The 19,437-nt window shown below is 46.8% G+C and overlaps 1 protein-coding gene and 1 long non-coding RNA gene across 2 annotated transcripts in view; one reads left to right on the forward strand and one right to left on the reverse strand.

Annotated features, from left to right (window-relative positions):
- Positions 1-450: 450 nt before the first annotated feature.
- Positions 451-8,274, forward strand: LOC116456577 (uncharacterized). Its single transcript, XR_004244752.2, has 3 exons — positions 451-685; positions 2,578-4,398; positions 7,781-8,274. It is a non-coding gene; the product is annotated as an uncharacterized LOC116456577 (long non-coding RNA).
- Positions 8,275-15,896: 7,622 nt separating this feature from the next.
- Positions 15,897-19,437, reverse strand: part of NSUN2 (NOP2/Sun RNA methyltransferase 2) — a 33,701-nt gene continuing 30,160 nt past the window's right edge. The window contains exons 18-19 of the mRNA XM_032135228.2: positions 19,059-19,098; positions 15,897-16,889 (exon numbers count right to left, since the gene is read on the reverse strand). Of these exons, the coding sequence (XP_031991119.1) occupies positions 16,583-16,889; positions 19,059-19,098 (347 nt within the window). The 3' untranslated portion in view covers positions 15,897-16,582. The remainder of the gene's footprint in view (positions 16,890-19,058; positions 19,099-19,437) is intronic.

Genomic DNA, 19,437 nt, shown 5'->3' on the forward strand with positions numbered 1-19,437 from the left:
CTTTCCCCGCGGCGCCGCGCAGGACCCGGGCCTTGGAGCCCGGCAGCATCCCCTGCTGGCCGCTGGGCTGAGGAGCCGCGGGAGGCGGGGAACGCGGGGCCGCGGGGGCTGGGCGGGCCGGAGTGCGCCGTAGAGGGGGCGGGGCGGCCGGGGTGCGCGGTGGAGATGGGGCGGCGCGGCCGGGGCTCGCCAGCACCAGCCCTGGAACCCCGCAGGGTCCTCGACAACGGCGCCTTTGCGGCGTGGGCCCCTTACTGCAGCTCCTCCACCGGCGCGCTGTCGGCTCCGGGGCACTGGGGCTTTGAAGGGCGCCAGTTCCCAGCCGCACTTGCAAGCCTAGGAGGGCGCAGGCCGCGTGTCCCTGTGGGAGGAAAGCCCTGGCAACCTGCAAAGACCTCACGTCACAGAAACTTGCGGCGTGTGCCCCCGATGCGCGCGTCAGGTGCTCCGTCCCTTCCAGGTGGCAGAGGAGAGGGAAGGGTCCCGCCTGGTGGGGGCCTGAGAGCCACCGGGCTGCGGTGCGCGAGTGTGGACGCCGACCCCGCCTTCTGCGTCTACAGCCCTGGGTTCTGGGACCTTTGGAAACCGCTTTGGACGAAGCTGAGCATCTCTTTCCCCACGCTGACCTCCCCCATAGACTCCGGATGGGGGTAAATGAGGGTCAGGGGTGCCGTCACCGCAGGAGGTGGGTTTTCTATGCTCCACAAGACAAAAAATCTGTTAAGTTTAATTTTCTGCAGTTTATGTTATTTTTTCCAAGTTTGTAGTTTCGTCTTCCAAACGTAGAATTTATATTCATAGAACTAGAATTTATATTCATAATGCTAGAATTTATACTCATAATGCAAAATACATATGCTCTTAAACTGTACCCCCTAATAAAAGCACAAGGCAGTCTCTCCCCTGAGGAATTGACCCCGTCGCACAGCCCCCACTCCTGAGGTCACATCGCAGCTAAAAATCTCAGCAGGGAGTAAGGGACTTGTCTTTCCATATCATGGACCGATATACATACACATACATATACATACACATGTACATATACATACACATTACATATGTCATATGTGGTATAGTATGCACATGATACATGACATATTGATTTGAGAATTAGTTTGATTACCCAGGGAGCCACTCCAGGGCAAGGCCTGTATTTAAGGATGTTGCCAGTATCCAGACTGTGTGTGCTGCAAGGGAGGGCTGTGGTAGACTAGAGGGAAGGACCTAGGGAGGGAAGAACATGCTCGGTCGGCTTCTTCTCTCCAGGCCCAAACCTCTCTGTGTTCTCCCTGGAAGGGGAAGATGAGGAGATGAGCTGGGGCTTTAATTTTTTCCTAATTATCAAATCTTTAGTCCAAACCACTCTGCCCAGCCTTGGTGATGGGAAGGCCAAGGGTACGGCAACAGTGAGCGTCTCTGTTTCCAGGTTGCAGTGAGGACCTGGAAAGTCAAGAGACAAAGTAACCCAGCACCTGGCCCTCAGATAAGCAATTTCTGCTTCGGGATGATGAAAAAAAAATCCCTGGCTCAGTTCCTTCTTGAGGTGCTGGGCTCATAACTAACCTTGTTTTTTCCCCTCACCCAGCCTCCTGTGAACAAAGCATCACAACAGTCAGCATCACAAACCCCCATCAGCCCCGTGCAGTTGCAGTTGTGCTGGACCAGAGCCCATCAGCCTGGCCTTCGGGCCCTCCTCCACAGCGCCCCGCCCAGCTGTTCAGGATGGCCGTGTCCACCTTCCATCTGACGCTGTGTGCTCCCTGCACCTGGCCCCAGGATGCGTGCAGTGGGCTGAACTGTGTCCCTCTTGAAATGCATGTGCTAATATCCTAATCCCGAGTACCTCGGAATGGGAGCTCATGTGGAGCGAGGGTCTTTACCAAGTTAAATAGAGTCATCAGGGTGAGGCATCAGCCCATGTGACTGGTATCCCTACAGAAAAAGGGAAATGTGGCGACAGACACACACACACACACACACACACACACACACACACACACACACACACAAGGAGAACACAGTGTAACCATGAACGTGGCCATGGGCAAGCTAAGGAGAGGGGCCTGGAACCTGTCCTCCCCACACAGCCCTCAGAGAGGACCAGCCCTGCCCACACCTTGACTTTGGACTTCCCACCTCCGGAACAGAGAAACAATCCACCTCGCTTGTTTAAGCCTCCTAATTTGTGCTGCTTTGTGATGGCAGCCCCAGGAAACCGAAAAAATGGACTAGCAGGCAATGAAAAGGGCAGGCCCACCCCAGGCCAGCTTCAAAGTCAGTCATCTTCCCCTCTCCTTTCCTGAGAGGCGGCCACCTTCGCCTGCTGCCCCGGCACACACTGGACACCGTGCCCAAGCACTGGCCAGTCCCTGAAGGGCATGGGAGAAAAGTCATCCATCCCTGAAATTCACAGGGAAGGCAACCACGTGGCGCCCACTTCTCTTAGAAGCATCCTGAAAGGGGGTGCAATTAAGCCAGTTCAATTTGGAATTGCTTAAAAATGTGGATTTAAAGCAGAATATAAAAAGGAATGATTTCCGACAGTGCGATGAGGTTTTATTTTTTTACTTTTTACAGCTCCTGGGAAATCCAGAAACTTCACTCTAGAGAAGCTTGTTTGGCCAAACCTTGCTTTGGGCGGTGGAGACAGAATATCATGTCCCGGATCAGCATGTGGTGACTTTGGAGGCATTTACACACAGCGCACTCCAGCTCTGCCACTGGACTGGCTGAGGTGGCTGCGGTACACGGCGCCCATCGTGAGCTGCAGGTTCCTCACATGTCAACAGCATGAAAAGTGCCTCTAAGACATCCACAGGTGTGCAGTGTTAGAGCGGGTGAGTGTCCTAGTGTAGACTCAGCGGAGTGGGGCCAGGGCTGCAGGTAGTGGGTGTTCCGCCCCCGGCTTGCTACCCAGCCCTCCCTGTCCCTCAGACCTGGCCCCAACCCTCAGGCAGACCCGTGTCTTCTCTTCCAACCCCTCCCTTCTCCTCCCTGGCACTCAGCCTTGCTCCTCTACTCTCTACCCTCCCTCCCCAGGCAGCGCCTCAGCTTGGTCAGCTCCCTTAGGGACTGTGGCTCACCTAGAACAAGGCTCTGTCCCTCAGAGCACTGAGTGCGATCTAATGCTGGTATCTTAGAGACATTGTATTCACCACGTAAGATGGATTCACATCTGCTGGGCACATGAACACTTCCTCCTTCCTTGCCACCAGCCAGCATCACAACCAGCCTGGCCAGGCTCCCGTCCCAGCCCAGCCTAGCAGCTAACCCCAGCTCCATCCCCCAGCAAGCCCCTCTGCCTGCGTCTCAGCTTCTTCATGGAAGACGAGTCAGGTTATGATGCCACCAGGGAGCGTGTTTCCATGTTGAACTGAGACACTAAGCCCTTGACAAATGTTGGCCAAGAAAAAAAGGGGCTCCAAGAGGGGACCTGTGGCTCAGGTAGAAGACGGTGAACGAGCATTGCCTGAATCAGAGTTAGCTACTCTGGTTACGCAGGTGTCCCCAGTGGGTTGGTCAAAAGCCCTTCCCTAAGTCCTGTGACTAGTGGGGGGAGGGAGGCAAAGAGGCAAATCAAAGACCCCCACACACCTCCTGCATGGATGGCCAGAGCGCTGGTCCCACCTCCTTCCTTCCAAACTGCAACCCCGATCAGCACAGCAGAGAAGTCTCCTGTGGCAGGGACCAGTAATTCAGTGCTCCCCCTGGAGAGTCTGGGATCACACAGAACACCAGAGGCTGGGGATTTATTTGTTCACCAACATTCATTCAACGAACACTTACTGAGGCCAACACTGGGAATGGAGACGAACTTCCCTGTCCTCATGGAGCTTGCTTTCCAACGGGAAGGAGGCGGACAGTAAACAAAACAAGCAAGTTAATATAGAGCATGATGCAGAAAAGGAGTGATGCCACCCTCTTGCCTGACTTTATAACAAGCAGATGATGTTGTCCTAAGAATTAATTTCAGCCGGTGAAACAGTGCAGGCAAAAAACCTGGTCTCGGACTTTGCGGTGATGCTTAAGAACATAGTTGCAGTTTTTGTTCTGATTCTTTGTGCATCTCGCACTAGTGAAGGATTCTGCCATGATTGCCACCTCCGGAGATGTCACAGCCAGCACAGCCGTGACCAGGGATGAACTTGGCCATCGTCCAGCAGCACCGTGAGAGGACCAGCTGCTGTAAGTGACGGTCATCATCCATCTGATTTGCTGGCTTTTTGCCACTACTGCAGTGGAAGTCTTAGAGTAGCCACCTTCTCTGTACTCAGACCTTCACTTCGCCGATGTCAGCACAGCAGTGTCAGCAGCTTCGTCAAACACAAACACCACCACCTCTCTGGATCAGAAGCACATGGAAAACCCACCTTCCAAAAAGACCCAGCTAATCCAAAGGTACCCATATCCCTGTAGCATCCTCTTAGCTGAATGTCTCCACTCCTTAAACTTGTAGCACTTTGAAGACTAACAATTTAAATTCATTTATATTATCATTTTTTAGTTTTTAGTATAAGTGGAGCCGTTTATTGGCCATTTGTATGTCCTTTTTTTTTTTTTTGCAAATTACTCCTTTGCCAAATTTTCTCTCAAATAACTCATCTTTTTCTTATTGATTTGCAGAAGCTATTTACATATTATGGATGTGGGGAGTCTAACATACACAGCCAATACTTTCTCCCAGTGTGTCACTTTTTAAAAAAATTCTTATAATGTCTTTCATCCTTAAAACATTATTAAGCTATTGTGAGCTTTTATGCCTTTTCAGTTTATTTTCTTATGTAGATAATTATCTGATGTGCAAATAGGGGCAGTGTTAGTCTCATCTTCCCAAGGCTGCACCTCAGATGTGGAATGTTGACAGCAATATGTTACCTTGTTCCTGTTTTTAAGATTTTAGTGTTAAGGCCAGGCATAATGGCTCACGCCTGTAATTCCAGCACTTTGGGAGGCTGAGGTGGGCGGATCACTTGAAGCCAGGAGTTCAAGACCAGCCTGGCCAACATGGAGAAACCCTGTCTCTATTTTTAAATACATTTAAAATGTTAAAATTAAAACAAAATATTTTACCGTAGTATGATGCTTGATACAGGATTTCTGGTACATACTCTTTATCTAATTAAATAAGTTTCCTTTTACTCTTGTTTGTTATTTTTAAAAATAAGGAATGAATCTTGGATTTTAGTGTATCAATAATTATATTTTATTCTTTAACTTCATAATATTCCTTATGTCATATTAAAGATGTAAATTCATATGTATTTTATCATACAAATGATTAATAAATGTATAAGCATGTCATTATATGAGAGTATACTTCCTTATGTTTCACGAATGCATCGTGACAGGCTCATTTTTTTAATCGCTGCTCACTTTGTGCCACTGATGTTTTATGAGGCCTGTTTATGTCAGCAATGGTAAGAGTGTTAGTGTTTCCTCTGTGGGTACCTTCATCTACTGTGAGTCTACTGGATATGCTAGCACCACAGAATGGCAGGCGGAAATTTCCAGCTTTTTCTGTAGAATGAGTTTAACATAGAAAATAGATCTATGTGTTAACCTCCCTGGAAACCTCCCTGGCCTAGTGCCTCTTTTCTTGGGGATAAAGGGTATGAAAATGGGTAGATCTCCAAATGCCTTTTCCATTTTTCTAGGATTATTATTCCTACTCAGGCTTTTATCTTCTTGGAACAATGCTAACTTGTGCCTACTTGGATATTTCTACTAGTTTATTTTCAAATCCATTGGTGTGCAGGTGGACTTAGTATGTTCTTGATAGCGTAAGAGTCTCTCCGTTAGTGTAATGACCTTCTCTCTTTTTGTTTTCCTTGAGCAATTAACAAATATTTGTCTATTTTATTGGTCTTTTCAAAAGAATAAACTTTTGAGTTATTGATCACCACTACTATGTGTTCTATCACGTTATTCTGTGTTTACTCAAGCTTGTTAATTGATACGCAAATCGCTGTATTTTGTCAATTTCTGTTAGATGCTAGTATTAAAATTTTTTTATATAATCATAGATTTGTCTATTTCTTATTATATTGGTGCTTTTGCTTTTTCCAATATTTTGTTCTAAGGCGCTTTTTTAAGTTCTTTTTTAATTATTTAATATTTTTTGGTTATTGTTGTAAGGTGCTTTTTAAAGTTCTTTTTGAATTATTTTGTATTTTTTGTGGTGATTGTTGTAAGGTGCTTGTTGAAGTTCTCTGAATTATTTTGTGTTCGTGGTGATTGTTGTAAGGTGCTTGTTGAAGTTCTCTTTGAATTATTTTGCGTTTGTGGTGATTGTTGTAAGGTGCTTTAAGGTTAAGTGCTGTCACGTGTTCTTGACAGCTTATTCCTTTTATAAATACCAAATGTAGAAAATTTCCCTGTTCCCCCATTTACTGTGTCTTGCCATGAATTGTTTTTTTTTATATATTGACATACCTAACACCTATCATAATTTAAAACACACATACTCCTTGACCAATAAATATGACTCCTAGGAATTTATTCTAACACACACACGTGTGCAATATTTGAAATGAAAGGTACGTTATTCATTGCAGGCTTTGTAGGTAATAACAAAGGATTGGAAGTAATCCACATATGCATTCACAGGGGTCTGAATAAACAATGGACCCTCTGCCACTCTGGAAAGAATGAAGCTCCTTATGTACTGATAGGAAATGATCTGTCAGACCTGTGATTAAACAAAAACAAATCCTAGGAACAAAACATTCTGAATAGATGTCAATATTTGTGTAATGTCAAAATATTGTCAATATTTGTCAAACAGATAATGTCAAAATAGATGTCAATATTTGTGTCAATATTTGGGCAAGGTGGCTCATGCCTGTAATCCCAGCACTTTGGGAGGCCAATGCAGGCAGATCACTTGAGGTCAGGAGTTTGAGAGCAGACTGGCCAACATGGTGAAACCCCATGTCTATGAAAAATACAAAAATTAGCTGGGTGTGGTGGTGCATGCCTGTAATCCCAGTTACTGGGGAGGCTGAGGCAGGATAATCACTTGAACTTGGGAGGTGGAGGTTGCAGTGAGCCAAGATTATGCCACTGCACTCCAGCCTGGGCAACAGAGTGACAACCTGTCTCAAAAAAAAAAAGTTTAACAGGGGAAAATCGTATCTACCTATCTGCACAGAATATCTCGAGGGATGGACAGGAAACTGTTACTGCTGGCTGCCCACAGAGGATGGCGCTGGGCAAGCGGGTGGGAGGGAGCATTTCATGGAGCCGAATCTCTCAAATATTGAACTCAGTGTTTAACGATTCAAAACATAATTAAAATTAAGTATCCACACCTGCATCTTGCATTAGCATTTGCCTATGTATGTCAGTCTTATTTCCATTTTATGAGCCGTTTTGCATTTTCTGTTTAGTATGTTTTCTTGCTATTTCTTTTTTTTTTTTTTGAAACGGAGTCTCGGTCTGTCACCCAGGCTGGAGTGCAGTGGCACGATCTTGGCTCGCTGCAAGCTCTGCCTCCTGGGTTCATGCCGTTCTCCTGCCTCAGCCTCCCAAGTAGCTGGCACTGCAGGTGCCCGCCACCACGCCCAGCTAATGTTTTTTTTTATTTTTAGTAGAGACGGGATTTCACCATGTTAGCCAGGATGGTCTCATCTCGATCTCCTGACCTCGTGATCCGCCCGCCTTGACCTCCCAAAGTGCTGGGATTACAGATGTGAGCCACCACGCCCGGCCTTCTATCCTTTTTTCTTCCTTTCTTCTCTTTCCTTAGACTGATGGCAATTTTGTGACTTTTCTTTTCTAGTGATTTGGAGGTTATACTTCCTATTGCTGTCTTTATAATCATTACTCAACCATGTGAACAGACGTATTGAAGCGGTGGAGCAGATAAGGAGGCATTCAGGTCTGGAGCTGTCCAGGAGCTGAGATAGTCTCAGCTGGTAGCTGGGACACTCTTGGGGAGTTCCCTCAGCTGAAGAAAGTCTCCCTGCCTAAGGTCGTGATCTTTCCCAGGGCAGCCCACACCCCACATCTAACGGCTGGTTGATGTTGGAGGTGCCGTGTCAACTCTCACCCCAACTCTGCCATGTCATGCAGCTCCAGAGCACCCCATGGGACCCGCTGGGGCCTGTCATGCCTTCGACACAGTCCCATGTCTCCTTGAGCCCCATCCACCCAACCCTGCTTCTTTCACTCAGCTGCAGGGAATGATCCACACTTTCTGCATGCAAATCTCTAGCTCAGTGTTTCCCAGGGAACCTGGCTTCCAAAGATTGATTTGTCTAACAAGTTCTAACACACACCATAATATACAAATGGGCAGGGCCGATCATAAAAGGTGATCAGTCTTATGAAGCGGCTTATCTGTATGTTGGTTCTGGTAATATCCCATTAGTACATTCTCTTGGACCCTTTATATTGTAGTTGTTTAAAATGGGTTGAAATTTTAGAGCTCTTGATACTGGAAAATGTCATTTGTTGTAACCAAAATCCACCTGGAAAAGCATACCACAGATATTTCAATTTTAATTGTAAAAAGTGAAGTTGTTCTCTTGATACCCACAATTATCTTATAAATAACCTAATGACCTAATTAGAACACAAATTTGCATCAATTGCCAGGTGCTTGGATACTTGGAGTGCAGGGCCAATGTTTTCTAGTTTTTATTAGTTTTTCGTAAGTTACTTTAAAATAATCTTTGATGCTGAAGCTTGGCATTGAGGATGTGAGAGGTAGGTAGCAGAAATTCGTGTTTGACATTAGAAAGCAGTCAGTTATGCAATTCTGTGTTTCTTGCTGCAACCTGCTCCAGGGTGCCCTGCCACTGACAGCTCAGCAGAAGGGCATGAGGCACCTCCTCCCCAGACCAATAACAGGAAATCAGAACAAGAATACATGAACTATGTGATGCTCCTTGGTTCTCAGGGCTGTGATTCAGTGACTATGTTAGTTTCTGCTAGTACTGAAGATTCTGCAGCAGCCAAATATGTGAGCAAAGATGACATTTAAGTTCTATATGCTTCACCCACCTCATCTTTGGATCCCCCAGTCAAAAAGTTTTATTCACTAGCAAATAGATAAATAAATGACAATCAGTAAATGTGCTGTCTTAGCACCTCACACCCCAACCAGCCCCTACCTTGAAACACTAGCTGTCAGGTGCCGTTCTCAGTGCACTGCATATATGTTGGGGTGATCAGACCCAACACCAGGTCGTGGGGGCGACGAAGTCTGGCGGAGTCAAACGATTGAGAAAAAGTTTGAGAACTAAAGTGGGACCAGGGGACCATCGTGATTGTGGAGGCTGCAAAGGCCCCGAGCTCTGGGAGACCGCGCTATTTATTGGTAATCCAACAGAGGAGGAGGTGGCGAGAATGTGGGGGTCAAAAGGACGCGTTGCATCAAGCTCATGATTTACAGCTGTGATGGTTTAGCATTTGCTCTGCTACTTGAGATAATGGACAGCAGGTTCTTTTAACTCAACATACAGTTGATCCTGGGAGAGCAAGGAGCAAGGAGCCAGCAAGTCCAGACACATTCTGGAGCCACGAGCCCTGGATTCCATCCAAGCCACGAGGGATTTTATGCCCTGGGCTTAGATTAGGTGTGTCAGGGTAGCCTTCCACTCTTCAGCACAGAGCTTGGTATGCCAAAGGCCACAAGGGCTTTTAGACCCTGGACCCCGGACATGTTCCAAGACTCTTTTACATTATGTCAGACGTGCAAGCCCTGCCTCAGCTTCTTCCCAACACTCAGCTTTTTCCCAACACACATATTCACTAACTCAGGTCTCAGCACACCTTATCGGGTAGGTGCTACCATCTGCCCATTTTATAGATGAGGAAATAAAGGCTCAGAGATGTTAAGAAACTTGCCCAGGGTCATATAGTCAAGAAGTAAGTGACTGTATCAGTCATCTATGGGTTTGTAACAAATTACCCAAGGATGTAGTGGCTTGAAACAATATTTAATATCTCACAACTTCTGTAGGTCACAAATGCTGGCAGGGCTTAACTGGGTCTTTTGCTTCAAAGTCTCTGTAAACTAAAATAAACTTCTAAGCCCTCTGCTGGCTGAATGGACTCCTTGTGGTCAAGAGGACCCCAGAAAAACCTTAAAACTAAGCTCCCAGCCATAATTGGATGTGAGGTCAGACACACCTCATTCTACCCCCTCCCTTTTGTGGTTCAGACACAACTGACCAACACTAATGTTAAAAAAGAGATCATAAGACTGGCAAATAGACTCTGTGGCAGTAAGATGCCAGATTGTAAACAGGACCCAAGGCGATGCCAGGCAAGGGTTACATCACACATCCCTACCCTTTCTTCTAACAGCCAAGGGTTTTTTTTCCCCTAGCAACTAAACAAGCACTGGCCTCAAGATACGTTAAACAATTCCAGCTCATCCAGCTCAGAGACGTTAACTAACTGACCCCGTTCCACCAGCCATAACTGCAGCTTTGACTTGAACTTACTGAAATCCCTTTGTAGTACTACAAAGAGCCTGTAGTACAAAGCGATTGATTCCAGTAACTTTCTCCTGACCATCAACTGGTCCTGGCTGGCTGCACACTTGGACGCCTTCATGTCCTGAAAAGACCTTTTGACATATAGGGCCTAACTATAGTACATTTAAATGTTAAGTCTCCGGGCCGGGCGCGGTGGCTCACGCTTGTAATCCCAGCACTTTGGGAGGCCGAGGCGGGCGGATCACGAGGTCAGGAGATCGAGACCACAGTGAAACCCCGTCTCTACTAAAAATACAAAAAATTAGCCGGGCGTGGTGGCGGGCGCCTGTAGTCCCAGCTACTCGGAGAGGCTGAGGCAGGAGAATGGCGTGAACCTGGGAGGCGGAGCTTCCAGTGAGCCGAGACTGCGCCACTGCACTCCAGCCTGGGTGACAGAGCGAGACTCCGTCTCAAAAAAAAAAAAAAAAAAAATGTTAAGTCTCCATCCCAAAGTGAACATGGGTGGTATGTTACACGAACGTTTGTCCCATACACATGTGCCAGGACCATCATGAATATTCATAGCTCCTCCCGTCACCTGTCGAATACGTATGTTTAGCCAACCAGTTCAGCATAAAGCTCCCATCCCAGCTTCTCTTCTTCCAAGGTGTTTCTCTCTGGTCTTGGCTGGAGGCTGTGCTTCCCAGGCTACAGGATGGCCACCTTGCAGGCTGAAACCTTTACAAGAAATAAAGTCTCCTCTGTTTTCTAAATGTATTAATTGTGGTTGATATGGTTTGTGTCTCCACCCATATCTGATCTTGAATTGTAGCTCCCATCATTCCCATGTATTGTGGACGGGACTTGGTGGGAGGTAATTGAATCATGGGGGCGGTGATTTCTCACACTGGTCTCATGGTAGTGAGTAAGTCTCACAAGATCTGATGGTTTTAGAAATGGGAGTTCCCCTGAACAAGCTCTCTTGACTGCCACCATGTAAGACGTGACTTTGCTCCTCATTCACCTTCCACCATGATTGTGAGGCCTCTCCAGGCATGTGGAACCATGGGTCAATTAAATTTCTTTCCTTTATAAATTACCCAGTCACGGGTATGTCTTTATTAGCAGCATGAGAACAGACTGATACAGTGCTTTTGTGTTTTTAAAGTTAACATCTCTCAAGAAGTGGGTTGACTCAAACCTCAACTAGGGCAGGATCTGTTTCCAAGCTCATGTATGGGGTTGTTGGCTGGATTAGGGTCCAAGGCAGTTGCTGGACTAAGAGCCTCAGTTCCTTGCTTTTCCAATGCTGCACTTAATTCATTGCAGTAAGGCAGGTGTGAGGACTTTATCCAGCAGGCCCAAGGCCACTCTCCCTAAAAAGGCCTGAATGCAAGACCGGCCCTTAGGTGGCCTCTGGGAACCTGGATTTTGGGAGTGTTCCCAACATCCCAACTGATAAGAGTGATTCAGTGTGCCTAAACTGTTTATGCAAACAATACACTGAGTGCCTGCTTTCCCTGCGGGAGTCTGGAATGTTGGAGGTGCCAGACAGGTGCCCACATGACCCCTGTAAGCTCCCTGAGCACTGAGTCTTTAATGAGCTTCCCTAAAAAACAACACTTTGCATGTGTAATCACAACTCACTGGGTCAATCAAGTCTGTCCTGTTTGATACCTCTGGGAGAGGACTCTCGGAAGCCTGCACGTGTTTTTTTCTAGATGTTACCCCCTGTGCCTTTCCCTTTGCTGCAGTCACAAGTCTTTTGTGTAATAAATCATAGCAGAGTAGGACTAGGTGCTGAGTCCTGGGAGTCCTCACCAAACCCAGGGGTGGGTCTTGGGGACCCTGACACAGCACAAGAGTATCACCAACAAGATGGAAGTCACAGTCTTCTATATAATCTCATTGGAAGTTTTGCCCCATCGTCATTCTGTGCATTAGAAGCAAGTCACAAGGTACAGCCCACACACACGGGAGAATGCACCAGAACATGAACCCCAGAGGCGGGGGTCAAAGGGGCTGTTGTGGAGGCACGCAGGCCACCACGGCAGAGCCAGGAGTCAAGCCCTTCACCCTCCACCCCAGGCTGCTCAGCATTTGTTGAAGTGAGCAAGAACAGATGTCCCAAACCCACTTCCTGAGAAGTGCTCTGGGAATGGAGTGCCATTTGCTAGGGTGAAGTTTGTATATATACAATCCTGGACTTGCAGATGCCCATTAAGAATTTTGTCCTCTGGGTTCACAGAGACACAGACATCTCTTTTGCAGCACTTATTCATTACACACTTATTAACTGAATAGATCTAAGATTACCATGTTTTAATAGACAGGGCCCCTGACTTACAATTCCCATTATTTTTTGGCTTTATGATGGTAGGAAAGCAACACATATTCAATAGAAACTGTACTTTGGATTTTGATCTCTACGTGGGCTGGTCATCTGGAGTCAATATCCTTGTGACATTGGGCAGTGGCCGAGTTGCTCCATCAGCCATGCGATCACAAGGGTAAACAGCCAACCCTCTACAGGGGACTGTGTTGCCAGATGATTTTCTCAACTGTAGCATGGAAGTGTTCTGAGCACGCTGAAGGTAGTCTAGGTGTACTTAATGCACTTTGATGTAGGGCATTTTCAACATATGCTGGGCTTATCCAAGACATAATTCCATCGTAAGTTGAAGAGCATCTGTATTTAAAATCTCCTTGTTAACGGTGGCCAGCCCACACAGATCCCCTTCTCAGAGGCAACCAGTACTGTCAATTTCTTCTGTATCCTTCCAGTTACTTTACATAAATTCAATTCAAAAGCACATGTCTGTCTCTAACTAAGCCTGTGTATTTTTCCCCCTTTACACAATGGCAGCAGAATGCACATTCTTCTCTACACCTTGCGTTTCTTTCTTGGTGGTCACTGGACTCCAGGACACAGTGAGCTGCTTCAGCCCCTTTGCTGGCCACAGTGTCCACTTAGGGGCTCTGCACCATTTGTATCCCAGTGCCTCGTCATCGATGCTGAGGGCTTCCAGGTTTCTGCTATTAACAACATTGCATCAAATGACTCTGCAGACACATCTGACTCATCTGTAGGCCTGTGAAGTGGACTCGCTGGCTCAAAGTTGTCCTTTTTTCAAGGAAATTTATTTTATTCATCTACTCAACAGGTATGTCAAAGTTCAAAGGAAACAGAGTTTTCAGTAAAAAGTTTTTCTCCCATTTAAGCACCCCCACCAGAAGACAACCACTATTCCCAGCCTATGGGGCTGGCTACTGCAGAGAGGCCCTCATCAGAGACAAGCCTGCTGGGTGGAAGCGAAAAATCCTTCTCCAGCTGATGTCTTTTCTTCTGCAGTGCACTCTTTGGGAATCGGAAGACCCTTAACAAAATGCTGATTAAAGTTAGAGAAAGAAAACCCTTCATGTTAGGAACAGTCTTCTCTTGAATGTTTCCTCAGGCTTATCCATACACCGTAACAACTGTCCACCTTATTTATCAATTTTTAAGTTTTCTTCTCCCTGTGTGGTCTGTACTTGCTAGTTGCTGTTCTGCTGTCTTTGACCCCTACATCCAATGCTGGAGGCTGCTCTCAGCGTCTGGTTACCCGGGGTTGTCTATTGACAAGGCAAGGTGCTCACAGGCAGTGCGGAGTGCAGGAGTGACTCCTCGCTTTGAGCGTCGCTACAGGGTGATAAGAGTGGGGCCGGGCGCAGTGGCTCACGCCTGTAATCCCAGCACTTTGGGAGGCCGAGGCGGGCGGATCACGAGGTCAGGAGATCGAGACCACGGTGAAACCCCGTCTCTACTAAAAATACAAAAAAATTAGCCGGGCGTGGTGGCGGGCGCCTGTAGTCCCAGCTACTCGGAGAGGCTGAGGCAGGAGAATGGCGTGAACCCGGGAGGCGGAGCTTGCAGTGAGCCGAGATTGCGCCACTGCACTCCAGCCTGGGCGACAGAGCGAGACTCCATCTCAAAAAAAAAAAAAAAAAAAAAAAAAGAGTGGGCTATTTCCCAGGAATCCTAAGGCTGCTACCTTTACGGCTTTTTTGGAGCTAGACAGTTTCCCCAGAGAAGCATCTTTCAACACTCCCCTTCTGTAGACCAAGATCTCACTGCACTAAAAGTTCTGGGGACTGAGGGAGGAGAAAGATGCCAAGAGCACTAACCCCATCCCCACACACCTGTGTGGCCCCCAGATCCCCACCGTGCCCGGTGTCCCCAGTCCAGAGCCTGGACCAGCAAGTAGGATAAAGGATAATGGGGCATGCAAGAGGGCATTGAAACTGACTGGAAACAGTTCCCACTGGCCAATGCCGGGACAATCTGAGAACCAAAATAAATGACAGTAAAAATAAGTAAATAACTGAATAAAACAGAATCCTTGAATCCATACAGATAGAAAATGAATCAAGAAGTAAACAAAGGAGACAGGAGTGCTTATTCTATGTAGAATGAAAACTAATAATGTAGAAGTGATGAAAAATGGGGAAAAATCATTTGTAGCTATCACAGTAAAAACTGGCTAAGGCAAATTATCAAGAAATACTAAAGCTAGCAGTTAAAAGTTTGATGAGAGAGAGGAATATAGTCTTGAAATATCTCCTTGCAAAATACTTACAAATTTTTCAGTGGAGAAACTTGGCAGGCAGATATATTAATAATAATAAAAAAAACTTCACCACCACTGTAAAGAGAAAAACCAACATCGTCAGCCTCCTGACATGATGCAGCAAAAAGAACACAGCATCACCTCTCTGGTACTCCTGTCAAAAATGCACGTATCACAGGGACACTTCAGACCAACCAAAACTGAAGCACATTCAGACTACCTGACCGGTACCCCACAAGACTGTCTCAATCATAAAAGACAGACTGGGAACTGTTTCAGACTGGAGTGAACTCGAGACAAGACAGACAAAGGCAACAGGTGTCACCCCAGACAAAATTGGACATTGTGACTGCAAAGCACATTACCGGGCCACTGGAGCGAGCTTGCTGGTTAGAGGGTGACCTGCATCCATGTTTCCGACGCCTATGCTGTGAGCTGTAAAGAGGGCCTCTGTTTCCAGGAAACACCATAGGAGCAAGGGGGTAATGGAACACGTCTGTAACTTACTGTCAAAGCGTTCGGAAAACAATGAGTGACATGCAAGCACACCAGAAGATGCAAATGCAAATGCAGAGAAACGGTCAGTGGAGAATTTGGGCGAAAGAGAAATAGGAGCTTTTCACGCCACAGAGCTTGAAAGTATTTCAGAGTGGAGACTCCAGAGACAAATCCACCAAAGGCAGTGTGTGGTCGGTGTCTGTACAGACCAACACACAAAATGAGGTAGACAAGGAGACAGCAGCCTTCACAGTAAAACTGCTTTCACTGGAGAAAATAAGGATGTATTCTAACACTGCCATTTAGCCAAAAGTAAGTTTGTTCTTTCTGCTTCCTAAGAGCAAAACCAAGAATCACACATGTATATATTTTATCAACTTTATTTAAATATTCCAAGGATCCCAACCCCATTTAAAAATAAAAATTGTAAAGCACTCCATTCAATAAAAGCACATAATTCCCCCTCAATAATTAGTATGACAATTCATGATACAGCTCTTACTCTGGGAGAGTTTATTTTACACTTTATTCCAAAAGGCACGAAGTCATCTGAGGCCTCAGATATTAACCCCACTGCATGTTAATGTCACACCACTAATGTGCAACTCAAGTAATTATTAAAGCTTATAACACACTTCCCCAAGAATTTATAGATTCTTTCTATAAATAATAATTTAAAAAATACTGGACCTTAAGACCAATACAGGCTTAACAAGAGACCTGAAATTTCTGCAAGGGCGGTTTTGTTTCTTGATAGAAGTACGACTTTTGAAAGCCTATTCCCAGCAAAAGAAACACTAGACCCAGCTTGGCCAAAGAAACAAAGTAAAACGAGTGATTTCTAACACGCTAAAAGCATATGTTTTCATCAGCTCCAAAGAAAGCAGTCCTGGTCATTCAGAAGGCTCCTGTCATCCCACCAGTCTGCAGTCGTTAGAAATATCTGCTTTACAGGCCACAGGCTGCTCTGGATTTGGTTTCAGACACCAGTAACCAGAAGACGCCAGTTTTGCGTGTGAGGGGTGTGGGCCCCCGCTGCCTTGGGCCTGCTCACCGGGGTGGGTGGACCCCTGCCGGGTCACAGCCTGCTGTCACGTCTGGACTGCTGGCCTCTTCTGCGTCCGGGCTGTTGGGCTCTCCTGCTCTCTGTCCCTCAGTCACTTCATTCTCTGGCTGTCCAGTGCTGGCTGCACTCTCATTTGTGAGGATAACCCCTTCCTTCTTCTTTTCTCCCAACACCTCCAGCCCCATCATCCTGAGATAATGAAGCCGCTCATTCTTGGGCACAAAAGTTCGAATGGAGGCCTTTCCCCGCCATCCGCACAAGACGATGGGACACTGCAGAGCGTCTGGATTCCTGCAAGTGATAGTGGCTTCATGTAGAACATTAAACATTCCCACAACTAAACAGAACAAGATATAATATGCAACTGCTTAAAAAAGAAAACCACAGAAAACCCACACCCACAAAACCCCCAAAACTACTGGGAGGACATTTTCATCTGTGATCCGAGGGGTAGGTTTTCTCAAAGGGACATCAGCTTCCTTCTTCATGTCCTGAGTAAAATTCTCACCCTCACTTTCGCCTTGCCTCTTTAAGTTCACAATGGAGTAGGCCCCAAATCTACAGATTTGAGATATACTTTCTACATACTTGCTTCTCAAACTTTACTGTCCCCGCCGCCCCGTGTCACCTCACCCCACTAAATGAGAAGTGTTTCTCCACAGGCTCCTTGCAGCTCACCTCAAGTTTCCTAAGTGAACTGAAGCTCCTGAGAGGCTGGGAGACTCTGCCTTTAGCAGGGCTGCCAGAGCAGGACCCGGGACCACCCATGGTTCGCGTGATTTGTTCTCTAGGGACCCCACATGGCAGTCTGAGCCCTGCTGGGCACACAGTGCTCATTTCCGTTCCCAGCATGCAGCGTTACCCACAGTCAAAACCATCCCTGCCTCTCTGAACCTGCCCCGAGCCTCCCGACCTTCCAGGCTCCACTGTCCAGCCAGGTGGCATCGACGCCCCAGCAGAGATGGACGCCACCATTTCCAACCTGCAGACGCCCTCTCTCAACTTACCTAATTTCTTCCATACGCGACTCTGACCTAGATTTGAGGCTCCTAGCGGCTGTGTGTAATCACCTTTCCATTTTGCCTCATGTAAAGCAGGGGCACTAAGGTGGCTTTAAGAAGTGAGAGGAAAATACAAGAAATTCCCAACTCCCATCTTCTTAAGAAAAAAATCATTATTCCTGAAGTGGACTTTTCACCTGTGTATTTCACCAAGTAGAAACGAGTGTTCAAATACAGAAAAGGGAATCCACACCTTAAAATATCCCAATATTTTCTATGTGGGCCACATGGGACTGTTATTTTAAAAACCACTTCTGAGTCACTGAATTATTCAAACTCTCGTAAAAACACCCAGAAGCCATCAATCACTAGACGCTCCTGCCCCTTCACCGTCCAGACACCATCCGCCTCCAGCAGGTCCCCGGGGTGCCCATGCGCTCGGCCGACCTCCCCAGCCCATCCATCTGTTGTTCCCTCACCAAGTGCCTGCCCCTCCCACCTCAGCCCCCACCTGTCCTCTCTCCACATGGCAGCCGGACAGCCTGAACCCTGAAGACATGCGGCCCCTCGGCCTCCCTGCCAACCTCTTACCTGTCCCTCTTCCTTCCCTACTTGGCTGGGCCCGCCCCGACCCCCAGCTTGCACCTGCCTCAGGATCTGCACTTTGGTGGTTCCTTCAAGTTAGCACTGGATCCCTGGTCCGACACTAACTTCCCAAAGAAATCTGTACAGTGGTTCTACGTATTCACTCCCCCAAATCCCAGTCAGCCCTGGACCCCATTCTATTTCTTCCTCTCAGAAATGGTGTTTCATTGTTTCATGTCACCAAGACGGAGCTGTTGCAGGTGAGATCCGAATTCTGCCACTCGTAAGCTGAGGAGCCCTGGGCAAGCCACCTAACTTTCTGTCCCGGCTTCCTCCTCTGGCAAGTGCTGCCAAAACCAGCACCTGCTCCCCCAAGGCCCCCCATGAAGATGCAGCGTGAACACATGCAAGCAGCGTGGAGCAGTGGTCCCGTGGGGACCGTGAGTGCAAGCGTGAGCAAATCCCATGCTCCGGCCCTAGCACTCCTGATGCAGTAACATGTCAGCAACACACATGGCTGAACCAGCCACGAGGGCGAAAGAACGGAACCTCACTCAACTGTCCAATCTTTACACTTACTCTGTACAAGACAGAAATTTTCACTGGTTTCTAATGCTTAAAAAATAAGTACTATGCATTTTATTCTCTGTAAGTAAAAATTCACTTAGCCTGAGCTGAGTGTTCTATGAAACAGTATCTTCATGATGACCTACAGGAATATTTTGGTTCTGAAGCTTTCACAAGGCTACTTCTGAGGAACAATCACAAAAGGCCTGAAAGTTCCCACCTTCCCAAGTCACTTTCCTCACCAACGAAAACACTGTAGCTAATGACAAGATATGTGCATCTAAGGGCAGGGCGTGTACTGACTTACGCAGAATCTGGTTCATACTTCAGCACGATGCTTCCCTTTGCTGGAAGAGAAAGAGACACACATTTGCCAAGTTTTCCAGGTAGTGGATGCATGCGCTGAGCATATTTCTGCACCTAGTGATGTGTTAAGCATTCTGATGAAAGAGAACAACAAATAATCTACATTCTTGGCTTCGAGGATCTAGATGGTGAAAAGAGGCCGTCTGGATACATGAACCAAGTCCAAATGATGCAATAGGGACGATCTGGAAGAGGACCCAGGCAAAAGCCATTCAGGGACTTCAAGGGATGTCACCTGACAATCCACTGAGAAGCAAAGCAAGGAGGCTGGGGATTAAATGCTGGTTAATTCTTCAAAATTCAAGATTAAATAAACTATA

This window comes from Hylobates moloch, unplaced genomic scaffold (genome assembly GCF_009828535.3).
Source record: "Hylobates moloch isolate HMO894 unplaced genomic scaffold, HMol_V3 SCAFFOLD_17, whole genome shotgun sequence".
Taxonomy (NCBI): Eukaryota; Metazoa; Chordata; class Mammalia; order Primates; family Hylobatidae; genus Hylobates; species Hylobates moloch.